This window comes from Mycteria americana, chromosome 1 (assembly GCF_035582795.1).
Source record: "Mycteria americana isolate JAX WOST 10 ecotype Jacksonville Zoo and Gardens chromosome 1, USCA_MyAme_1.0, whole genome shotgun sequence".
NCBI classification, from domain to species: domain Eukaryota; kingdom Metazoa; phylum Chordata; class Aves; order Ciconiiformes; family Ciconiidae; genus Mycteria; species Mycteria americana.
In genome coordinates this window covers 64,969,090-64,991,224 of record NC_134365.1, presented here as the reverse complement: position 1 = coordinate 64,991,224, position 22,135 = coordinate 64,969,090, and the positions used below count along the sequence as shown (strand labels likewise).

Genomic DNA, 22,135 nt, shown 5'->3' with positions numbered 1-22,135 from the left:
AGTTGGCTGCGGGCACTGGGGACACGGGGGGAGCAGGCTTTGGGGGGCAGCGGTGGCTGCTGGCTCCAGCTCCCCCTCGTTTCTGAGCCGGAGGGAGCGGCGTTTCCAGCGCATCCTAACCACCACCCCGGCTCCGTCATTCGCACCAGAGGAACGAAGCCCACGGCAGGTCCTGCTGTGTGAGCCCACCTCTCTCCCTCGGTAAGCCAGGCTGTCGGGAAGGCGGTGCAGGTCCCGTCATGCAGACAAGGTGCAGACAGGATGGATGCGCGTATTCGGAATCTGGGACCTGCTCCCAAACCCGCAGATTGGCTAAAGCTGGCCAGAGGATAAGAGCCAGGTGTTAACAAGAAGGACGGGGTCCCAATTTCTCCTGAGCTCGCGATCAGACCCTTCACTCGCTTGAAACACCATATATAAACAAAGCACCAGCTTGTGGCAGGTCGAGGCCTAAATGCTGTCAGCGGAAAAAATAAGGACGTTTTATCAATTCTAGCCATCGACTATTTTAGTTATAACTAGAGTAGGCACAACATTTTTCAGATGAAAATGTGATTTTTGGAAGTATCTCTGCCATTGCCGCATGGTAGGTGTCTATAAAGATTCACCCCAAAGGCACACCGCGATTGTTTGTCAAATGATGTCAGACCAGTCCTGGGGTCCGGCGGCCCCTTTCCGCCCTTGCCTAGTCACCGTTTTCACCGCGACCCTGTTCCAGCTCACGATGAGCTCACACGGCACGCAAGATCCCACTTGTTCCTAATTTTAATCCTGCCGGCACCTCAGACCTCCTTTCCCTCCACCCGCCGTTTGCGGGGCTCCCCGCGCGGGCCCTCAGGCCGCTGCCGGGACGGGCCCTCAGGCCGGCGAGTGGCGGCACCCGGCCGCCGGCCCCTCCGCCACTTGGCGACCGACCGCTCCCGCCGGCTCTGAGCGGGTTCCTCCCGCCCCCGCGCCTGCCCGCGCCACCAGCTGCCAGCGCGGCGGGCCCGGCCCCGGCCCCGGCCCCGGCCCCGGCCCCGGCCCCAGCCCCGCGGCGGGAGCGCGCTGCGCCGCCGACTGCGCTTCCGCGCCGCCAGGGGGCGCTGCGGCGGCGAGGGGCGGGGCCGCGGCGAGGAGGCGGGGCCGCGGCCCACGTTCGAGTTCCCAGGGCGACGGGTGGTCGCGCCGTGACGTCAGGGTGTTTCCCGGTGACGTCAAGCGGCTCATGCGCAGTGGCGGCGGCGGCGATTCTGGGTGACGTCACGGGCCGGGCGTGACGTCCCGGTGGCGCGGGCCGCTGGGAGCGGGCCGGGATCTGCGCTCGCCCCCCTCCCCCCTCCCACTACGGGTCGCGGCTGGGGGCGTCCCGGCGGCGGGGACGCGGCTCCCCCTTCCCCCTCCCTCGCCCCAGCGCTTCGATCCAAGATGGCGGCGCTGAGCAGCGGCAGCAGCGCGGAGGGGGCCTCGCTCTTCAACGGGGACATGGAGCCCGAGCCGCCGCCGCCCGCGCTCGGCGCCTGCTACCCGGCGGGCAGCGGCGACCCGGCCATCCCGGAGGAGGTGAGGCCACACGGCGGCGGCTGCAGCGGCTGCAGCGGCCACCCGCCCCCCGCCGCCGATCGCGCCCCCGCCCCCTCCGGCCGGCCCGCACCCGGGGGCCGCCGACGGGCCCGGCCGGGGCGGCGGCGGCGCGGGGCTCGCCGGGGCCCCGCGGGGCAGGGTGAGGCGCGGGGCCGGCGGCGGGGATCCCCGCTGCGGGGAGGCCCCGGCCTCCTCCCCCCTCCGGCGGCGGGGGCGCCGCTCGCTCCAGCCGCCGGCGGTGATGCAGTGTCGGGGCGGGGAGGCTCCGCGCCTCGCCGCGGCCTCGCTCCCGCCGCGCACCCCCCGGCGCCCGCAGGCAGCGCCCGGGGCCCGGGCCCGCTCTGTCCCGGGGGCGGCCCGTGCCGCCGTGAGGAGGCGGCGCCCCCGGGCCTGCGGGGGCCGGGGCTTCCCCCGCCCTGCCGCGCTCCGCCTGGGGAGGGGTGGCGGTCGCGGTCTGGTTTCAAACAAGCCCACCTCCGTGCCCCTGCTGTCACGCTTGCTGTTACCTGGCGGCTGTGGCCGGTAAAGCTTTTGTGTGGGAGTTTTGTAATCGGTTTCCCCTGGTGGTTCTGAAACACTCGAAATATATTTGAAAAACAGGAGTGGGTACGGTTCCTGTTGTGGATGTTGGCCCGGCTCACCGTTTCTGCACCAGGAGTCTGAGGAAACGTTAACGGACAGGGCGCTCTGCAGGCACTGAGGATGTTGGGCCTCTGGTTTGTGTCTCTCTTACATACTTCCTGTGTTTTGGGGCATATTACTTAACTTCCCAATCCCACGGAGAGCGAGCGGTACTACCTGTTTTCCTAGGGTTAAAGTGTAAGTTGCTAACCCTTCTGAAACGTTTTCAGAAGGTGGAATAAAATGTGCCGTAACGACACAAGGTGTTTTGCAGATTCGAATAGTGTAGGCATCGAAGTCAGAACGAATTGCCAAATGTCATGCATCAGGTCTGTTCTGGAGGTAAATACAGAAGCTCTGCCTTCTTGTTCCGAGCGTTAGTTGCTGAAGATTATTGCAGCTCAGCTTTCCTGAGCGTGTCTGTGTAATCGGTACAGGACCTCACATCTGTGAGCAGAGTCTTGTGGCCCTGTGAGGTGCTGAGCCCACCAGGTTACCGCTCCTTGCTGCCCTGGGAGGAGAGCCTCCAGCAGGGAAAATGAGCTGGCTTCGATCATCAGCTCACAGAGGGGTCCAGTTTGACTCCGAACTCACCAGCAAAAGACTAACTTTTAAATCATTTTATTTATTACTAGCATAGTGGATTATAGTGGAATTAATGACTTGAGAAGTTTGACAAGTACTAGAGCTCATGCTGGGTAGACGGCCAGAAAGGAGGAACAGGGAAGGAGTCTGCCCCTATCGATGTTAGTGAGAGGTGAGATTGATTCCCTCATCTTAAGGAGCTGCTGGCTTTCTTGCTGAAGGAAGGCAAAACTCAGCAGTATATGTGTATTTTGCACCTAACCAGCAGGGTGATTAAATGCTTTGAGTAATGCAAGTCCGGTCTTAACTTTCCTGAGTAAGGAGAAACTTTCAACTGGTTGAGAAACCTAAATACCTAAAGAGTAGGGTTTAACAAATGCTTTCTTCCAGCAGGAAAATGAGGTTAAAAAGCTCCTCGCTGACTTTTATCGCCCAGATTGTGCTGGTGCAGCTGTGCATGGAGCTGAATTTCTGTTACTTCTGCCACAAAAAACCCAAATCTCTGTGGAATTATTTCAATAACTAGTTTGTATTGTGGCCCTAGAAACAGTACTATCAGTACAGCTGAGTTGGGTAAATAAACTGCAGTGCAAGAGAGAGGAGAAGGGAAAGCAGTGGCAGGAGGCAAGATTTTTTTTTTTAAATCAGTTTTCATACCAAGGGGGGCGTTTGTGAAACTGGCATAAGTCACTTAACTTAAAAAATATTTTAGCCTGTGCCAGTTATTAGATTTGACTCCAGATGCTAAACTACATAGTGTAGCTTTCCCCCCATCCCCTGAATATCTTGCATCTCTGTATGAGAGCGGGGGACAGAGAGGAGCAGTCTGGTATCTGGAACACCTGCCAGCCAGAGAGGTCAGTATGTCACAAGTATGGGTGCATATATTCAAGGTTAGGAAGTGTGGGGGGTATTATTGTATTATTTAAAAGCAAACTTCTTATACATTGGAAATACTGAAACATAAGGTCTAAGGCAGAGCTGGTGCTAGAATTTTTATTTTCTGATGTGGTTTTGTTCTTAGTTAGCTAGTTCTTCCTCAAGTCGTAAGTCATTAAATTTTGTTTGCTGTATAAGTATGCCTATTACTTCATCTAAACCTGTACTTTTAATAAAGTTCAAGACCAAAAAATTGCTGATACAGTTAAAATAGAAACTATCCTTAATACAAAAACAAGCCAACCTAAAGTATAATGCAAATTCAAAGTGACACAAGTCAGAAAAATACTGAAGTGCTTCTAACTGACTCATGGCTCCAATATAAGTACATGTTCTAGTGTTTTGTTTCGTTCCTTCAAGACAATTAAATCTAAGCTTTAAAAGTAACCTTGCTGTGGAAGCCCATCAAGGAGCATAATCTCACTTACTTTGAGGAGATGCCTGGAAAGGTTTTAGTTCCCTGTAATCTTTTGGGAACTGCCGTCCTGATTTCCAGAAGGAAAACCTTCAGTTCTATACTCAGTTTCTAGTTTTAAAACAGGGGTGGACAACAAGAATCTCTGACAGACCTTGAAGTAGTCTTACACAAACTTGTAAGTTGGAGCCCTCTGGTAAAGGAGGTATTCTCTATCAAGACAGTCGAGTGCTTCTGTGTTGGTTAAAATTACATCAGTGTTGCTTACGAATTCAAGGGCTGGGGTTTTGAAAAACAAGTTTGAACCATATCGTTCAACTCATGGCCAGTTTTTAATCAAATAATGAATTTAGTTCTTCAGAAGTTGCCTCAGTAGCCTAACTGCTGATGCTAAAAATCTTCCGTTAATAATGAAGTCATTACATAAGAGTATAATAATTGCTAAAGCATTTTTTTCTGACAATTACAATTGTTTTCTGACAATTTTTTCTGACAATTACAATTCAAGATTAGTAAGAGTAGCTTGCACTCATACAGTACATTTAGGAAATAGGTGCTTCTTGGAGGCATAAGGATTTGAAAAGGGTAGGGGCAAGTGAATTTAGCAGAAATTTTCCTCTTTTGCTCACCGTTCAGTTGCTGGTGTTGGGAGGCCTAGGATGAGTGCTGGCGTCCGGAGACACGTAGATTGGCTTCTTCCCCAGGATGAGTTCTCGGGACAAGAGATTGTTTGGATGGAAGGTTTTCAGAGTATTACAGGGTTGTTGATATAGTAAGGAGTGTGTGACAGCTGGGAGGAAAGGCTGTGTTCTTGTTGCTAGAGATTATTTACAGCAATATTAAATAATTCAAATGGGATTTTCTGTACTCGGAGCTTTGTGCCCTGAACTGCTCTTTGGAAGATGAAAATTACTTTGAAGGTTGTGAAGTGAGGGCCTGAGCTGTTGGATGGTTGATCGTTTTCTAGGCAGCAATGCTGGAATTTATCCTGCATGAATATTAGTTATATATTTAGAAACCATAATCTTATAAAACAGATTTAAGAAGAAGAATAAAATGCATAGAATGAAAAGGCGCCTCTAACCTTTTAATATGAAGTAAGTGGTGGGTTCTCATAAAGTAATGTAGGTACACCAAAAAAACCTGGGGTTATTTTTGTTGCAATAACATTTAGGGAACCTATCACGCTGGGAATTAGAATAACTTTCCTTTTAAGTTTCTATTTCTCTGAAGAGTTTACAATTAAATGTGCTATTTATTTAGAAAGTTGAAATGATATAAGCATTTTTTTTACTTCATTGCTTTTGTAGTTTTGGGAATACATTTTATGTTGAATCTCAGTTATGTTTTGTTGTGCATTTGTGTTCAGTGATTGAGCTAACTTTATAGTCTGTGAATGACATCCTATTCAATTGTGAGGACAAGTTAAGGTTTAGCTACAAGATGCTTCATATCCAGCTAATATTCTGCAGGAGTATATCTCGAAAGATAAGTGAAATAATTCTTTTGTTTTGCATAGCATGGGAAAGGCCTTAGCTGAATACTATGTCTGACTTTGGGTCACAGCTTCAAGAAATACATGATCTAGCTGAGGGGAGTCTAGAGAAGAATAATAACTGATCTGAAGTCTGGAAGGTCAGAGCTTTGAGGAAAGACTGAAGAAAAAAAAAACCAGAGGTTGTTTAAAAAAGAAAGGGAAATTTTCAAGTCTGATGCAAAGAAGAATGCAAATAACTTGTTCTCCAGGCTTGTGGCGATTACTGCCAGCAGTAGTGAGTTTAAATGGTAGCAGAGAAGATGGTTTCACGTTACTATTAGACCTTTTTCTTTATGGCTAGGTATAGTGAAGCATGAAAACAGACTTTCTTACCTTATTTGTAAAATGTCCATTAATAGATTCTGTCACTTCCACAGGCAAACATATGTCAGGAGTGATGGGGGAAAGTTGATCCAGGTGTAGAAAAGGCAATCACTTCAGTAACCTCTAGTCTTTTTTTCCTTAGGCTTTTTATGATTTATTTGTGGCAAGGTAGATCGAACATTAGAACATAACCTTGAAATACTTGATTTTAGTGGGGTTATTAAAGAAATTTCTGCTTATGATGTTTTTCCCAAAAGGCAATAGGATTAACAGCTCTGTCCTGTAGTAGCTTGTTTGATTACACAAAACTTGCCTAATAGAGTAGTAGCTTCTTCTGAAAACTTTTGATGTCTCAGGAGGCTTGTTTCTTTTCTCTGTGGATATCCACAAATTGGTTGGATACAAAGCGTTTGGTACTGAGTTTTTTGTTAATTTATGTTGTTACTTGAGCCACTGATGCTATTCCCATTTGTATTTTGTTGTAGTTGTTAAACTCAAAGATGTCTTATTTTTAAAGCTGTTCTAATAATATCCTTCTTGACACTTGTTCAGCTAGGAAAGGCAGTTCTTTTGTTGCATGTAGTTAAAAATACTGTAGACCAAATGAGATTTGGGGGTTTTATGGCAATATCTTTTGATGGTAGCTATTTTTTAAAACAAACTGAAAAAAAAAAACCTGATTTCCTTAAAGCTCCAATATTCCACTGTTTTGTTATTTTGTAACAAATCTATAGTTCAGTTTTATTAATTATTGTATCTATAGAAAATTTGACTGCATGAAAGATTTTGGAGGGAATTTCAATGAGAAGGAAACATAATTTAATTTGTACTTCCAAGGGAAACAAAAGGTTTCAAATGATCATGAAATGGCTAATTCTCTTCCAGTCCAGTCTTACATAGAAGCTACTTCAGGTTTAAGAGTGTTTTTCGGCGACGCTTTTTGGCCAAGCGTAAGTTTTATGTAAGTTTTATTTTCAGTTTGAGCAACTCGCTTTTGAAGGGCAGTGTAATGTACAATATACTAGAAATGCTCTGTCGTACCCATAGTCCCTAAGGGTTGATGCTGCTCCCTATTGCTGCGGTTACACTGAAGTCAATCAAGTGGTGCTCTGCCACCCAGAGAGGGAGGTTTTGCTGTTTCCTGTACCTGCGCCTGGCTGCTCAGCCAGACCTACTCGCTTGTGCCAACTTAGTACCACGTAGGTCCTTTCCTAAGTTGATTCAACTCACTAACGCTGAAGAAAATTGGCATCGCTTTTGCTGGGTTAGTTTTCTGCAAGCTTAGAGAACTGAATCTCCTCAACATGGCATGCAATGAGCTCCAAAACTCTTGTGAGGTAGGAGACAGAAGGAATGTGGTTAGGGAGAGTAGCGGTAGTATGGTGGATTGTCAGTTTCTTTCCACTCCTCTTTTTTTTTTTTAAGATCATCTTTGTCCCATGAAACTGCACTGGCCTTAATGTTTTATATTTGAAGGAGAACTCTTGTTCATCTGAGGCTTCCTTAGCTGGACTTGCCAGGTTTAGATCCCAACATGTTACATCTCTGTGGTCCTGAGCTTACACATGCTAGGTTGTAGCAATCTTACTCGGTCTGTCACAATTACTTTTGAGCATACCTATTACAGAAATATGATTACACGCCATAGTTTTGCCAGTGTACCAAGGACATGAAGGTCCTCTATAAGCTTCTTGTACAGCAAGTATACTTTTCCAACAGCTTTGACCACGTTGAGAGTTCTATGTACAGTATTTAGTTTTTTGAGGTGTGAGATGATTTTTGTAATTTTTAACTGTTCACACATCTGTGTGTGTGAACACAGCTACTTTCTCACAGCTAGTGCAGGATACAGAAGTCAGTATGCAATATATGTGTTTCTTTGCTTCAGCTTTTTTATTCCAGTTGCTCTTGAGCTTTTTGGGCGTACAATGGAATCCTCTTAATCTTCCCTCCTGCGCACAGCTTCTTTCCAAAATGATGAAATACGTATTTATGCAACTGATTTCCTCTTCTGTGACCAGTACTAAAGTTAAACAAGGCTGCTTGATGCAGAATTACATGCCTTTTCTTCTTTTTTTCCTGTTTAAACCCCTTACTGCAAATGTTTGGCTTGTTACTCCACCTTTTTAGCATTTGTGTGTTTTGAAGGAGTTGCAACAGTGCCTTTCTTTATTCTGTTTCTGACATTTTATGAATGTGGACCCTAGCAAAAAAGGGTGAAACAGGCAAAGGTCTCATTTTTAACCATTCCCATTGTCTGAAGGTGCTGTCAGTTCAGGCAGGGCTTTTCAGGGAACAGTGCTGCCAGCTATCATTCCACCATGACGCTCCTGACCAACGTGAACATTAAAGATCAGAAGACAGAACCTGTACTCTTTTCAAAATGGAGCTTGTTGTGCAGTGCAGGTATAGTGCTCAGTATCAGATGAATTCTCCACGCTATCGATATTGAGTTCAGGAGATCATAGGAGTGTGTTTGGGCACTGAAGGAAGCTTTTATTTTTCTACGGTTCTGATCAAGTGAAAATTTTTTGTGGGTTCTCCCAGTGTACTTGCACAAAATTTAGTATGAAAAGGCAATTAAATTTCTACATGGAGGGTACCAACTTTCTTTAAAATCTTTAATCTAGGAGGCAAACAAGTAAGGTTGTTAATGAACAAAATGTACTTACTGTTCAAAAATATGTTGCGTAACTAAGTGGCTAGGAATTTTTTTTTACCACAAAAAGGGGATACCAGCTCTAATATCTTCATCTGTTACGTAGTGAGGCCCCTTAAACAGTACAGTCATTAATAAAGCTGTTGTTAAATGCACTGATAAGTAGTAAATGCTTTTCAAATGCAGTTACATTGTGTTCAGTCAACATTTTCTGACATTTGGAGCACAGACTTTAAATTTATTTTTTTTACTTTATCTCAGATAAAGGGATTGTTTTGAGGGTAGGCATTTCTGAAGTCTGAGTAGGGTGTATAGTTTTTTATCTCTCTAGTACTAGTTATTCACTAATGGTGTTTGAAAAGCCCTATAAAATCAACACAAAATAAAATACGTCATTATGACTAAGAAGTTGGTAGTTTTGAACTGGATGGTTGTATATTGGTGCCTCAGTCTTTGAACTGGTTTTGTAAATTTATTCATTAAATCTCAATAGGTCAACCATTCTCTCTAATTAATTGTAAGTAATATAGGTTTAAATGTGAGTCTCTAGTGTCATCTGAGGTAGCTTTCAGAAAGGATTTCTTTAAGCATTTTCATAATTTTGCTAGAATACAGTTTGCAAGTGCTAATAAGTCTCTTGTGATGTTTTTAAGCTTATGTACATTGTTGAAAATTGATGTAACTTTTTCCAGTCTCTAGATTCAGTAGTTACAGGTTATAAATCTTGCAGCAGGTTTTATGTACTAAATGGTTCTCCAGTTTGATCAGCTGAAGTTTGACTGAGTCAAATGAAAATATCTTTTTCAGCAGCGGGGGTGGGGTTTTTTTGTTTTTCCCCCCTCCTCCTCCCCCAGTTTTCTAAACTAGATGGTTGTTTACAACTACAACTACTAGGATGTTTACAACATCCTACCGTGGTAGCTGTTGTATCTTGGTTTGGATTTTTTTTTTTAAACTCTCCTAACTCTACAATGAGTGGCAAGGAGCCAATTCTGCCTTTTAAATTATTTCATTTTTCATGTTGGTACTAGGGTTACTAAGGCAGCATGGTCTGCTGAGTAGAACATAGAATTCTATTTAGGAGAATGTGGTTTCTGTGGCAGTTTCTATTTGTGACTGGGAGCAAATTACTTGTGTTTTACAAATTAAAAAAAAGTACATTTGCTCTGTTTCAGGTTTTGAGGCCTCTGTGATAAAAATGGGATACCTTAGTTACTTTATTGGATCACAGATATTTCTGAACAAACATAATATATTTGTACTTGACTGACAATTCCAGCTGCCTTATGTTTTCTGACCAGTTGGTAGAAAACACATGCAGAGTGTAGTAATAGTTTAGTGGTGGAATATTGCAAAGTGTATAACAAATTGTTTTATAGATTGGTAACATGAACTTTTAAATAGGTGCTGATTATCTTTTCTGGATAGTCTAGTTAATTGTGTGCTCTGGCAAGGAGAGAGCAGAGTAAGTTCCGTAGTTCAGGCGAGACTGAGTTTATTTGTTTTGCCATTTTAATTAATGTGATCCAAGCTGTGTAAGAGCTCTGCTCAACTAGTGTTTGCTTCTTATAAGCAATTATTGTAATTAGCTGGTTGGCTGCTTGCTTTCCATCACAAATATGACTTGTCTTCAGCTTAAGGTGTGTGGAGAAATAGTCTGGTGTCTTTTTTTAAATTTAAATGCTGTGTGCATTTAACACTTGTTGAGAGTCTGTGGTAGTTACCTCTCTAAAGCAAAATTACATTCTTAAATAAGTTAGGAAATCAGGATAGGGGTGTTTTTCCTCCTTTTTTTTTTTTTTTTTAACCTGTGACAGTCTAGGGAGAAGTTGTTAAATTCATAAATGTAAACACAGTGAATTGTACCAGAACTTGATCTGTGCATGATCCTCATGACTACTGAATTAGTACCAAAGTGAATAAAAGGGACTAGTAGTAATGCAACACAAAAGCCTTGAGGAATGTGGAATTAAAGATTTAGTTAGATCAAAGAAAGCCATGCAACTGGTGGTTAATGATTTAAATGAAGGATACAGACACCTCTTATTTTTCACACTCTGCTGTTCTAGTGTGGTAGAAAACATTTGTTAACTTTCCTTTTTATAGTGCTTGGAGGCAAATTCTACTTAGCAGCAAGCAGCAAAGATGGCAGGTGATGGAAAAAGTGGGGGAATGGAAGAGAGCTGAAACTTAAACAGGAAGGCTGCTGCTTCATGGTAGCCTGAATCCATCTAACTGTGGGCTGTAGAGAGGAAAGGTGAGTTTCTGCACCAGCTCAGGTGGTCACTGGGTCCTTTGCCAAGCTGTTTCAGCATACTAGACTGGCAGAAAACTAACCTTGACAAAGAGAACAATTTTCTGCTTGTTTAGCATACTGAAATGGTTCAGCCAAAGTTTTAAGTTCTGGAGAAAGAGTTAGGAAGGGACCAGGGGTAAATAGCCAAGGACAATATGATAATTGCACCCACCTTCTAGGTTGGTGTAAGCTGCAAAGCAACCACTGCCTAAGGCTCTTGGTGACTTTGTTCTTGTAGAGAAGCTCCTTGGTTATGTTACAAGGGTAGAGTTTATTGAGCTTTATCCTTTACAATTTATCATTGTATTTAAAAAACATTTTTAAACACTTACAAGAAGTAAGGAACATTTGAAGTCTGAATTCCTTTTGTTCAAGAGGAGGCAACTTAAGAGGCAAAGGCCTGACAGACTGAAAAGCTATTTATTCTGCTTTAAGAGTAGAGCCGAATGATGAGTAATTCAATTTGCATTTAGAATCAAACAAAGGAAAAGACATAGATTACTCTCAGTTGCAACTGACGGTTTGCAAATAAATGAGAGATGCAAGAATATTAAGTAAAAACTAAGTGTTAGTAATACCAGGATTTTGTGTGGTGGAAGTCCTCTGGTAAAGAAAGCAGGTCTTTATTGAATGTGTTTATCTTAGAATCGCAGAGTTAGTCTTCCACTTATTTTTTCAATAGTTTCTGCTGCTAACTCCTCAAAGATGATACTCTGATACTTGAGCATTAACTTGGTCAAATGTTTCCTAGTTTTTTGGAGTAGAGAGGGAGTTGTTGGGTGTTTGGTTTTGGTTTTTTTTGCTTAACGGGAACAGTGTCACAACAGACACAGTTGAAAACCTGCATTACTGGTTATGGGGGATTGAGAATTGGCCTTTCCTTCCTAAAAAATGTTACCTGCTAAATGGAAAACAGTTTTAATTTTGAAGCCTTTTTAATATTTTACTAACTGCTGTGTTACAGCAGATGCCTGCTGACCACATTACTGTATTAGCTGACCTAGTTATGATCCTAGTCATCAGATAGGATGGTACAAAAAATGTTGTACCTCTTCTTGAGGATTTTCTTTCTTGAACATACTATTATACATCTTCATCAGGGCTGTTCTTCATTGGTCTAGAAAAATATGTTCATAGACTTTTGTGGAAAAAGGGATACCAGATCCTTTTTCTCTTGGCTGCAGTAACTTCTGCAGGTATTGTTGTCCGTAACTTATTTACTATTCTGTGATTGTAAATTTTACTGGACTCATTCTGAACTGTCTAGGTAGCCAACAATGAAAATACACTGTCAAAGTTTGTATCTCAGATATTGTAAAGGAGTTGCGATAAAATTGATTCACCAGCATTAATAAAAAGTTGGGGAAGAGAAACTAGGAAAAGCACTTCAATGTTGATGTTCATATTGCTTGTGTAAACTCTTATGTGGAACCCATTGCGAGCAGGTTTTCAAGTCAGTAAAGTTTTTCAGCTGTTAGTATTTTTTTTACTTGTTTTAATAAAAAGTTTAACTACACTGTTGAAAATGCGGTAGGCATGAAGAGCCAGCAGAGAGTAGGAAAAATGCAAAAATTAAAACAATGGATGTGCAAGTTGAGAGAAGCTTCAAGTTGAGAGATGGAGAAGAGCTAGAGCCTGAAGTATAGGAAGAAGGAAAGGCCTATCCTTCCTACTGTATGCATGTGTTCCAGCAGATGAGTGCAGAAAATGAAAAGCAAGCTTTGTAAGAGGCAAGAAGAGGACAGCACCATTCAAGGTTGATAATGGGGGAAAGTATCTCAGGAAAAGATACCAAAATGTGAGGAAGATGTAACAGGGATTTTCAGCAAAGAAACTGGGAAAATGCAAACTCTCCATCTTGACATGTGAATGCTGAGGTGGGATGCTGAGTTATTAACCCCATTCATATGTCCTCTTGCCTCTCTTTCACTCTAACGCTTCACTTTCAAGTTAGTTAAGACATTAGTCCAGCTAAGAACAATCTCATACGTGACAACTTTCTAAAGGATTTTCTGACAAAGTGGATTCTAGCTCAGTGGACCAAACAATTGAATTGATTCTGTAAGAAAGAAGCCTTAAGGGACTGATTAGAATAGTACTGGATAGGTATTGATGATTTTGTCCTCCTTATAAAACAGTTTCCAAATCAGATGCTTAATTATTTATTTTTTTTAAATTACCTAGTTGGTTCTATCAAAGTATTCTCCCATCATCACCAAGTGTGATAATCCAAACGCAGGATATACTGTGCCTGGACAAATAATGGCTTTTTTTTTTCTTTACAGAATAGATTTAACCTCTCGGGTGTCTTCTACCAAATGTGAATCATAGAGCTTAGAGCTGGGATGTGCTGCAAGATTTGAGTACTGATGCCAGGTGCAAAAAGTATAAAAGATAGTTTGCTTTGTGCTGTCTCAGGCACTGTGTGTTTTGACAAGCAGCAAAGGATGCAAAAATAACTTTGTGGCTTATAGCCTCGCGGTTGTGGAGCCATAGCATTCCCTGAATAGAATAGATTTAGGCTTCTACTGTATCTGACTTTCCTCTGGCTTGAAATAGGTCATCATCTTTATTACATTGCAAGGGAGTGCTTATTTGCAAAATTAATGCACAATTATCCACAATAGGCAGATACAAGTTGATATATTCCAGTATATCTGGAATATTTCCAGTCTTCTGGCTGCCTGTGTCCATGTTAGCCTGCGTCAGCTTCCTTGTGTCAGCAGCACTAAAAGGAGAATCAAATCTAATCTCTTGTGATAGAGAATAACCTTAACCTAATGCTACCAGATAGGACAGAAAAATTTATTTGAGGCTTTTTTTGGAAAAATGATAAGGTTATCCAGGCTGTAAAGGATTCATTACTTTTTCGTGGAACTACAATGAAACAGCGTGTCTCAAATAACCATGCTGCTTCCTGTGGGAAGGGACTGGACTTGCATGTGGACAGTACTAGGTGCATTGCAGTTTTACTTCAGGATACATTAAGATTTCTAGCAACTGTCTCTTAGGCTGGCATCAATTTTTGTATTTCTGCAAGATACTTGGCAGTTGTGGTTTTATGGTTTCCTACAGGTGTGGAGTTTCATAAGTGTAGTGGAATGCTCATAAGGGGAAAAAAAAAAATAGGTCTGTTCTTTCTTAATGACCAGGAAGCTTTTGCAGTTTTCTTTTACTTCTAGAGACAATGTGAATAAAGTGTGGATAAAGGGATTACTGTGAGATCTCGAGGAAGGAATGGTATTTGTGTGTACGCATTTAGTTGAAAAACTTGGTTTTATTCTGTTCTCTAGGAACAAGCTCTTTGGTCCAGAACTGACTGCTAAAAGGATTCTATATTTCATGGTTTTGCTGCCTTTCTTGTTAGGTAGTTCTCTGCTGCTGTCCTGGAATGTATGTGCTTATGGGGAATGAGACACTAAAATCCTAGGCCATTTTTGTATACTTAAGTTTTATTTGGACAGTTGAAGGAAACCCATACCTTTGCGAGTGCTTCTGAACTCAAGAGATTTAATTCTTAAGTTTTTTTTCCACAGAGATGATGAGGGTATGTCGTGGCTCAAAGCCTGTAAGGCTGGGCTTGTGCACATGATGCAAACTTAGCTGAGTTATCTGAATGAGCAAGTCTGCAAGGAGAAAAGACAGGCTGAAGTTGCTCGCTCTGCTGGCTGTGTAAGTGCAACAGGTATGGTGTATTTTTTGAGAGGTGGAAGCTGTGGGTACTGTGGTGTGCAGAAGCAGACATTTTTGAGTCGCATGAGGTCACTTGCACAGAGCACTGCTTCCAAATTCCAGTTAGGAAAAGGCTCAAGTTCCTTCAATTGAATTGAAGTAGTTCTAGATCCTGTGTAGTAGAATGCAATATACTTGCACAGGGGTTGATTGTCAAGGAGCTAGCTAGGTAAGGAATACTATGGACCACAAAAAACTGTGTATAAGCATATTCACTGATACGGGAAGCCGGAAGGTAAGTTTTCTGTAAGTAAAAATAAGTAGAAGTTGCCACTTAAGCGGAAATTGTGACGCTTGGAAGTTTGCCATGGTGTACATGTTCTTGTGCGTTCTTGATTAGGGATAGAATATGCTAGTCAATACTAGATTTGTGAAGGTTTTTTCAGCTTGTCAGCAGACTTTTGATGAATATGGCACACAAAATAGGTTTTCCATTTCTGTGAGCAACAAGTAATGATTTGTTGCTATGGTTGACTTTGATAAATTTCCTTCTGCCTTCAGCATATTTTAACTGTGTGAATAGCCTTTCTAAAATGATAGAAATCCATATGAAGTTTGCCTAGAAGATTCACTTGTGGAAAGGCTCTTGGTTTAGTACACAGATGTATAGTAGGTAATTCAGGGCACCGTTTTCAGCTCCTCTGAGCAATGTTGTCTTCCACTAGACTTTAACTTCAGCTTCTTGAGGTGAAAACATTTTTGCCATAGCCCAGCAGCTGGCAATAAGTTTCAAAACTTTTTTGTTTTCTTCATTAGTCACTCAGTTTTTGCTTTTGTCGTGATATTAACTTAGCAGGAAGATTTCTGCCCTCATTAAGGGCTGTTTGATTCTCTTGCCAACATCTCCTAAATAACATGCTTCTGTTGTGAATATTGCTGTTGCTCAGTTATATTTGTTATTCTATATCTTTACTGTAAGAGAAGACAGAAGCAAGGTTGTGGTTATGGCACAAAATAGAAAATAACATATAAGCAAGGAAGTTATTCATTATCAATCTTCAAAAAAAGTATTTGGAAACTCATCTGACAGGGGTTCATTCTACTCGGCACTGGTGAAGCCACACCTGGAGTGCTGTGTCCAGTTCTGGTCTCCCCAGTACAAGAGAGACATGGCCATACTGGAGAGAGTCCAGTGACGGGCCACAAAGATGATGAAGGGTCGATGAAAGGAAGACAGAGCCAGGCTCTTTTCAGTGGTGCCCAGTGGCAGGACCAGAAGGAAACACAGGAGGTTCCTTCTGAACATCAGGAAGCACTTTTTTAATGTGAGGGTGACTGAGCACTGGCACAGGTTGCCCAGGGAGACTGTGGAATCTCTATCCTTGGCGATATTCAAAAGCCATCTGGACATGGTCATGAGCAACCTGCTTGAGCAGGGGGTTGGACTAGAGGTCCAGAGGTCCCTTCCAACCTCAACCGTTCTGCAATTCTGGGTTACTTTGTCAGTGAAGCATCTTTCCTCCCCACCTCTCCCATTGCCAGGCATTTAAGTATAGTAAATTGTTGATATTGGTTGTGGTACAGTACATGTTGAGGAAAACTTTTTGGTCGGTAACATTGCCAGAATGACCAAATAATAGAAGTTGCATTAAGTGCTAGTGAAACCTGTTTCTGAAGGTAATCCTGAGATGATTCCTTAGATTGGCAAGAATTTTCTATATACATACCCAGTTTAACAGCATGTTACCAGTTACACAGTAACTAAACATCCTAAACTCTTACATTGAACAGGTTCATTGAAATACTGTTGATTCCAGCTTGTTCTTTTCACCAACTGTACAGCTAGCTCTTGCCATCTTGGGAAAAGCTAGCAAAATACAGAAATCCTTCTCTTTGCTGGTTGGCAGTCCTAGCTTCAACCTGATAAATTGATTGCAAGTTGAGAAGCAAGCTGACTTCCACAGTTGCCTCAAGGGAATTTACATACAGAATACTTGAATAGCACACTCTGTTTGGTGTCCCCTCGCTCCTTGTAGTTTGGGTTGCTTGTTCCTGAGCAAACTATTTTTGCTTGACTGTAGCTTCTTGATGAAATCTTTGTTCTGATATCTGTTCTAAAACTTGGGCTAGAAGTGAATCAATTATTAGTTTACTTTAGGAAATCACTGGCAAATAACTGATGTCTAGAATTAGAAGGGGTAAATCAGGTGGTATGCAAAACGTGAGTTCTGTATTTTAGAGTTTGTTTCTTTGTGAGCCTCTCAAGTTACCTAGTAAAACTTGTTTTGACCCAACTTGGATTGGATACTATTATTGGTGCCTACTTTAGAATGCAAAGTTATTTGCATCATCTTTTTAAAGAGGTAGGCTGTCACAGTTTGTAAATCCAGACCTGGTCTTGAGGCTGTATATATTATAATCTGTGAAACGGATAAGAGTTAAACTGAAAAAAGTAACAGGAATCTTTAAAATCCCTTTGGAAGAAGCACTGTGTATATTATATTAATTTTTTCCACCCTGGGTCTAATGACTCTGATGTAATCATTTTTTCCTGATAAATAGTGTGAATAACAGTACCTATGAAGAAGAGATTCTCTTTTTCCTCCCTCTTCCCCTGCTATAAATTTCTGACTTTGGCTGGACTAAAGTAGCTTCTGAAATCAGTGTAGCATTATTGCTTTAAATGTCTGGGTTTGTGCTTCACTGCCTGTTTAGGTATAAATTAGGATTCCTAATACTGTTCACCTACAATAGTCTCAAAGTCCTAAAATTAACTCTTTCAAGATGTTGTGAAGAATGAGTAACAACCTGAGTTGTTTCACAGTACAATGCCATAAGTTTTCTCTGTGCACTAGAGGTAGATGTCTTTTTCAGATCATGTCCAAGGTCGGTAAGAAAACTTGCAGGGTAGATGGAATATAGAATTCAGGTATAGAAGATGCTCTTTACGATGAAGATACCCTATTCCCGTGCAAATAGAACACTAGGTCTAGATTTTGTGAATGTCGTTTACACAGATTACTTAAGATTTGGTAGAACAACTCCTTCACTAAGCTTTGTAGTACTGTAGAAATTGAGTTATAAAGTCTTGCAAGGAAAATACTTAATACGGTTTTCATAAACATGAAAAATAAACTGTTCTTAAAAGTTGTTTGTTCAATGGTTCCTGAGTTTTAAAACCAAATTTAATTTTTCTGTTTATCTCAGAAGCAAGCTCTGTCTTACTGACAGTGGATGAATGGGATAGCTTTGTTCACTCTTTTACTGACAATTAAAATACTTTTATTATGGACTTCTGCTATTAAGTATCAAGAAAAGGTAACTTGTTTGTTTTAGGACAGATTCCGTAAGCTCCTTTTAATTATAAAAATTTTTAATTTTCTGTTTTAGGTGTGGAATATCAAACAGATGATTAAATTAACACAAGAACATATAGAGGCACTGCTAGACAAATTTGGAGGAGAGCATAACCCACCATCGATATATTTAGAGGTAAGTTTACATTCAAATGAGTGTGGTTAGATTAATGGTGTGTTATCTTACTCTTATATGAAGAATCTTACGTTAAAGCTGAGAATACCTGTAGTAAAAGAGAATATTCTCCCTGTGTCTTAGAAATTTAACTCTTGCCCTGGAGATAGAAAGGAACTGTATGGGATTCCTGATACGTATCAGTAGGGGAATATCAGTGGCATGGTCTAATAGTTATGTTGGTGCAATTGAATTATAAAGCATTCTTTTTAGGTGTAGGGTGTGGGGGGAAGATTGTGTGGGTATAGTAGAAAAAGGCATGCTCTGTTAAAAGCAAATATATACACATACACATGAAAACATCTTATAAGACTAGCATTGCCTTTAAAGCAGTTGACTTCACTTTTCTCTTTGAAAAATGATCATCTAGAATCCAAAAAATTGTATTAGTAGAAGGGATCTTCTTAAAGAAATACATAAAATTGTAGGGTGGAGTAATATTTTTAAGCTGTGTTTAATTTGTAAACTAACTACAAATTAAATTTCTGTATTCTTTCATCACTCCAGATTCATGAAGTTGTGTTGACATAGGACCATTAAGAGCATAAAAAAAGACTGCATGCATAAGTTACATCTATTAGGAATTGAATGGGTATCACTTGCTCCAAACCCTGCCCTTGTCTTGGTGTTCTCAAGTATTGAAATAACTGGAGGTCAACCAGACTTCTTTTGTAGTCTTTTTAGTTGTAATTGCTGCCTAAAGGCACTGGGTAATTAAAAGTAAAGATCTCATTATTTGAGGTACTTCTAGCTTTTATCTTAATATGTCAGAGCAGGGCACTCGCTTGATTATACAAATGTTGACATAACGTCCTTAACAATTAAGGTCAAATGAGGCCCTCTGTAGTGCTTTACTTATTGCTAATGTGAAATGGGAGTATTGAATGAATGCTAATCACTATTTTAACCACTCAATGGTATATAAACACACCTCTGTTTTCACATGAACTGGTTCATTCCATATGTCTGGATTTAATGTTGCCACATATATGTTGGTTTCATTAGATTGTGTATCAAATTGCAATAATAATGAGCGTAATCTGTACTAAGCCTGGATTTCAGGTAGTGAAATCGTTAGTTCATTACAGCCATTTGTCACTTGCTTGTATCTAAATTAAAACTGAGATCCCTACACTGGGAAGCTTTTTTGATTATTCTGTAGTTCATTGATAGGGAAGAGGGCATTTGCAGTCATAAATATGTACTAGGAAATTATTACGATAGTGTAAAGAGTATGGTACGTCTGAAATAGTTGGTGACTACAAACCACGAAGCTTAAAGCAGATTTGCAAGTTCGATGGTTCAATGTGCCGCTGAGATGAAACTGCAACTGGCCCATCAACATGGTAAGGAAGCTCTGCAAGACAGAGCAGGGTGATCCTCTGCTGCAGTGAGTTCTGCTGAATCATGAAGCGGGTCTTGTGACAAGTAGTGCTGGTACTGACTAGGGAGCAGTAAGCCATTGGGAGGAAGGTGGAAGTGACTGGGATTCTGCTTTTTCAGTTGAATTATCCCGTGAGACAGTGAGTCCTGTGAAAAGAGCCCATCGTCATTGAAATGAAAAGCCTTGATTTTCCCGGCTCTTCGCTATGTGGTTTCTCTGCTTCCTTTGTTCAGGTACTTGCAGTACCAGTAGTGGCTAAGCCACTTCCAATCACTAACCTGGAAGGAAAATACTCTGCTTTTGCTGGATTAGTTTGCCATCCAGTTAGTAGATTGAACTTGGTCATGATGAAGTCCAGTGAGCCCCAAAGCTGTGGTTAAGGTTGGGGAAGGGGAAGAGCTTGCAGCTGTGAGCCAAGAACCAGAAAATGGGGTGAGAGAGGAGAGGAATTTCTCTTTGGTTGGTCTTTATCTTAGATTAGGTCATCCTCAGATGGATTGATTGAAGTGAATAGAATTAAATGCTGCATATCTGTCATTTGTTTAGCGTGTAGATTTCCTGTGGTAGAACTAAAGCGTGAGGGAAAGAAAAAGAAATACGTTACAGAGTACCCATATACGTAACAGAGTACATTACAGATAAAGTCAGAAGCAAGATTACTGTCTACCCTTGACTGTTCGTTTCAACCCAGCAGCAGTTGTCTGGTGCATCCTTTCTGTGTATTTCCCACCTTTTTGGCTGCTTTTGCCTTGGTCAAGAACAAGGGTTGATTTCTATGGTCAGAATTTACTTTGCAGCAATTTATCTGAATCTAATCTGTCACTGCTAGAGCTAATGTTTTGACTTTCTGTATTCCTCCACCTGTCAGAAAAAAGACCAGAACAACCCTGTTTGCAGCATGAAAGGACAAAGCTCTATGTAAAAAGCTCTGAATGTAGTGTGATAATGTGTGGAAGAACACATTTGCTTCTAGGAAATGCGGTACTAAGAAAATACAATACTTTTGATATGAATGAAAAGAACGGGAGAGTATGTAGAATACATGTGCTTAAGTGGTTCAATAGATAACTCATCCGTCTGACATCCGTTAGAAATAGCAAACTCCCTATGTACAGAGCTGCTGTGCAGTATTGGGCCTGTTGCTCAGTTTCATACCTGAGCATCATCACAGACTCCTATACATGACCCCTCTTTTCCCCCAAGCTTTCCCATCTAGGCTATGTCTAAGTCTTGACGCTATGGTCTGTGTATTATCTCAAAAGTGGTTGAATGGGAAGGTAATGTAACTTATACTCTGTCCATCCTCTTCTGACTTTTACATTCTGAATGTTTTGCTGAAGTCTCATTTCTGGCTGTAAAGTGCAATATTGCCCTGCTTTTACCCAGAATCTGTATGGGTAATTTTGCTAGTCTGTTACTTGGACTGCATCACCCTTCCCTTTGTTTCCTTCCACTGCTCTGATCTCTTTGCATCTTCCATGAAATGTGAGTGACTCCTAAGGAATTCTGTAGATTGTGCCTGTTAATAATCTCTTGAGTGTTATCAGCAAACACGTTGTCTGCTTCCCTTGGCCAAAGTTGGAATTAGCCAAAGGTAATTGCTAGATAAGTACCTGCAAGTGAACACTTTTGCTTTCACCCATATTGCCTTTCACTGTTGTAAGCATTGTTTGTTATTGTAAAGCTTTCTGCAAAAACATGGCTTTTTGTATACCTATGAAAAGCTTGACAGCTATCCATCCATCTTCTGATGCGTAGAGTTTCAGTAAAATAGGATTTGTTTGGTTCTTTTGTACTCCTGTCTGGCTTTATGTCCTTCGTTTCTTATGCATCTTACTACCTGCACGTGTTCACAGAACTTAGAGTGCCCCGTACGCTGGCTCCTGGCCTGCGTTGGAGCTGCCTCTGTAGACCTGTCAAGTAAAGTTGTGGTTGAATCTGGCGACAAAATTGCGTTTCAATTAAAAGTGAAAAGGAAGGGGTTGAGGGAGCAGAAACACGGATAGGAAAGCTGAAGAATTGAACAAGAACATTAAATCTGAAAATTGAGTATTCAAAGGATGTAGTAAAATTATTTGTGCATTGAATATAAAACACACACCTCATTTAAAAATAAAAATTAACTTATGCCTTAGTTATAGTTGCTCAAGAAAATAGAATCTAACAAGCTCTTGTTTCTGTGCTCATCTGAGAGTAAGAAGACAAAACGGGGGTTTTTTGTGGCAGACTTTTTTTTTGTTCTGGGGGGGTTCAATGTGTTTTACATCAAAATAACTTTAAAACTGACAGCTATTGTCACAGTCATTTCAGGATTCATCAAATGACTATGAAAGAGGACTGGATTTCTTGGAATATCAAAAGTGATTGACCTATGCTATGTTGAATTCGGCATATATTTAATTATTCCTACAAGAGGGGGTAGTTGGATTCAGGGGTATCTCCCTGCCTTGATCCATCGCTCTTCAGTGACAGTCTTAAAAAGGTGACTGTAGAGTGCGGAGAGTAGGACCTGCAAGCCTGGGCTGCCTACTTGGTGTGCAGCTGCCTAGGAGTGGAAAATGTAGCGTGAAGCTGGAGGGCAGCGGGTAGCTTGTCTCCCTCCTCTCAGG

The 22,135-nt window shown here is 41.6% G+C and overlaps 1 protein-coding gene across 2 annotated transcripts in view; it reads left to right on the top strand.

Moving 5' to 3' along the window:
• The first annotated feature begins 1,191 nt into the window (after positions 1-1,191).
• The window catches only part of BRAF (B-Raf proto-oncogene, serine/threonine kinase), an 81,631-nt gene continuing 60,687 nt past the window's right edge, over positions 1,192-22,135 (top strand). The window contains exons 1-2 of one of the 2 annotated variants that reach the window (XM_075503358.1): positions 1,192-1,542; positions 18,002-18,103. In XM_075503358.1, coding sequence (XP_075359473.1) covers positions 1,408-1,542; positions 18,002-18,103 — 237 coding nt within the window. In that variant the 5' untranslated portion in view covers positions 1,192-1,407. Of the gene's footprint in view, positions 1,543-13,236; positions 13,316-18,001; positions 18,104-22,135 lie in introns of those variants that run through there. The other variant, XM_075503366.1, reaches the window with a different exon arrangement.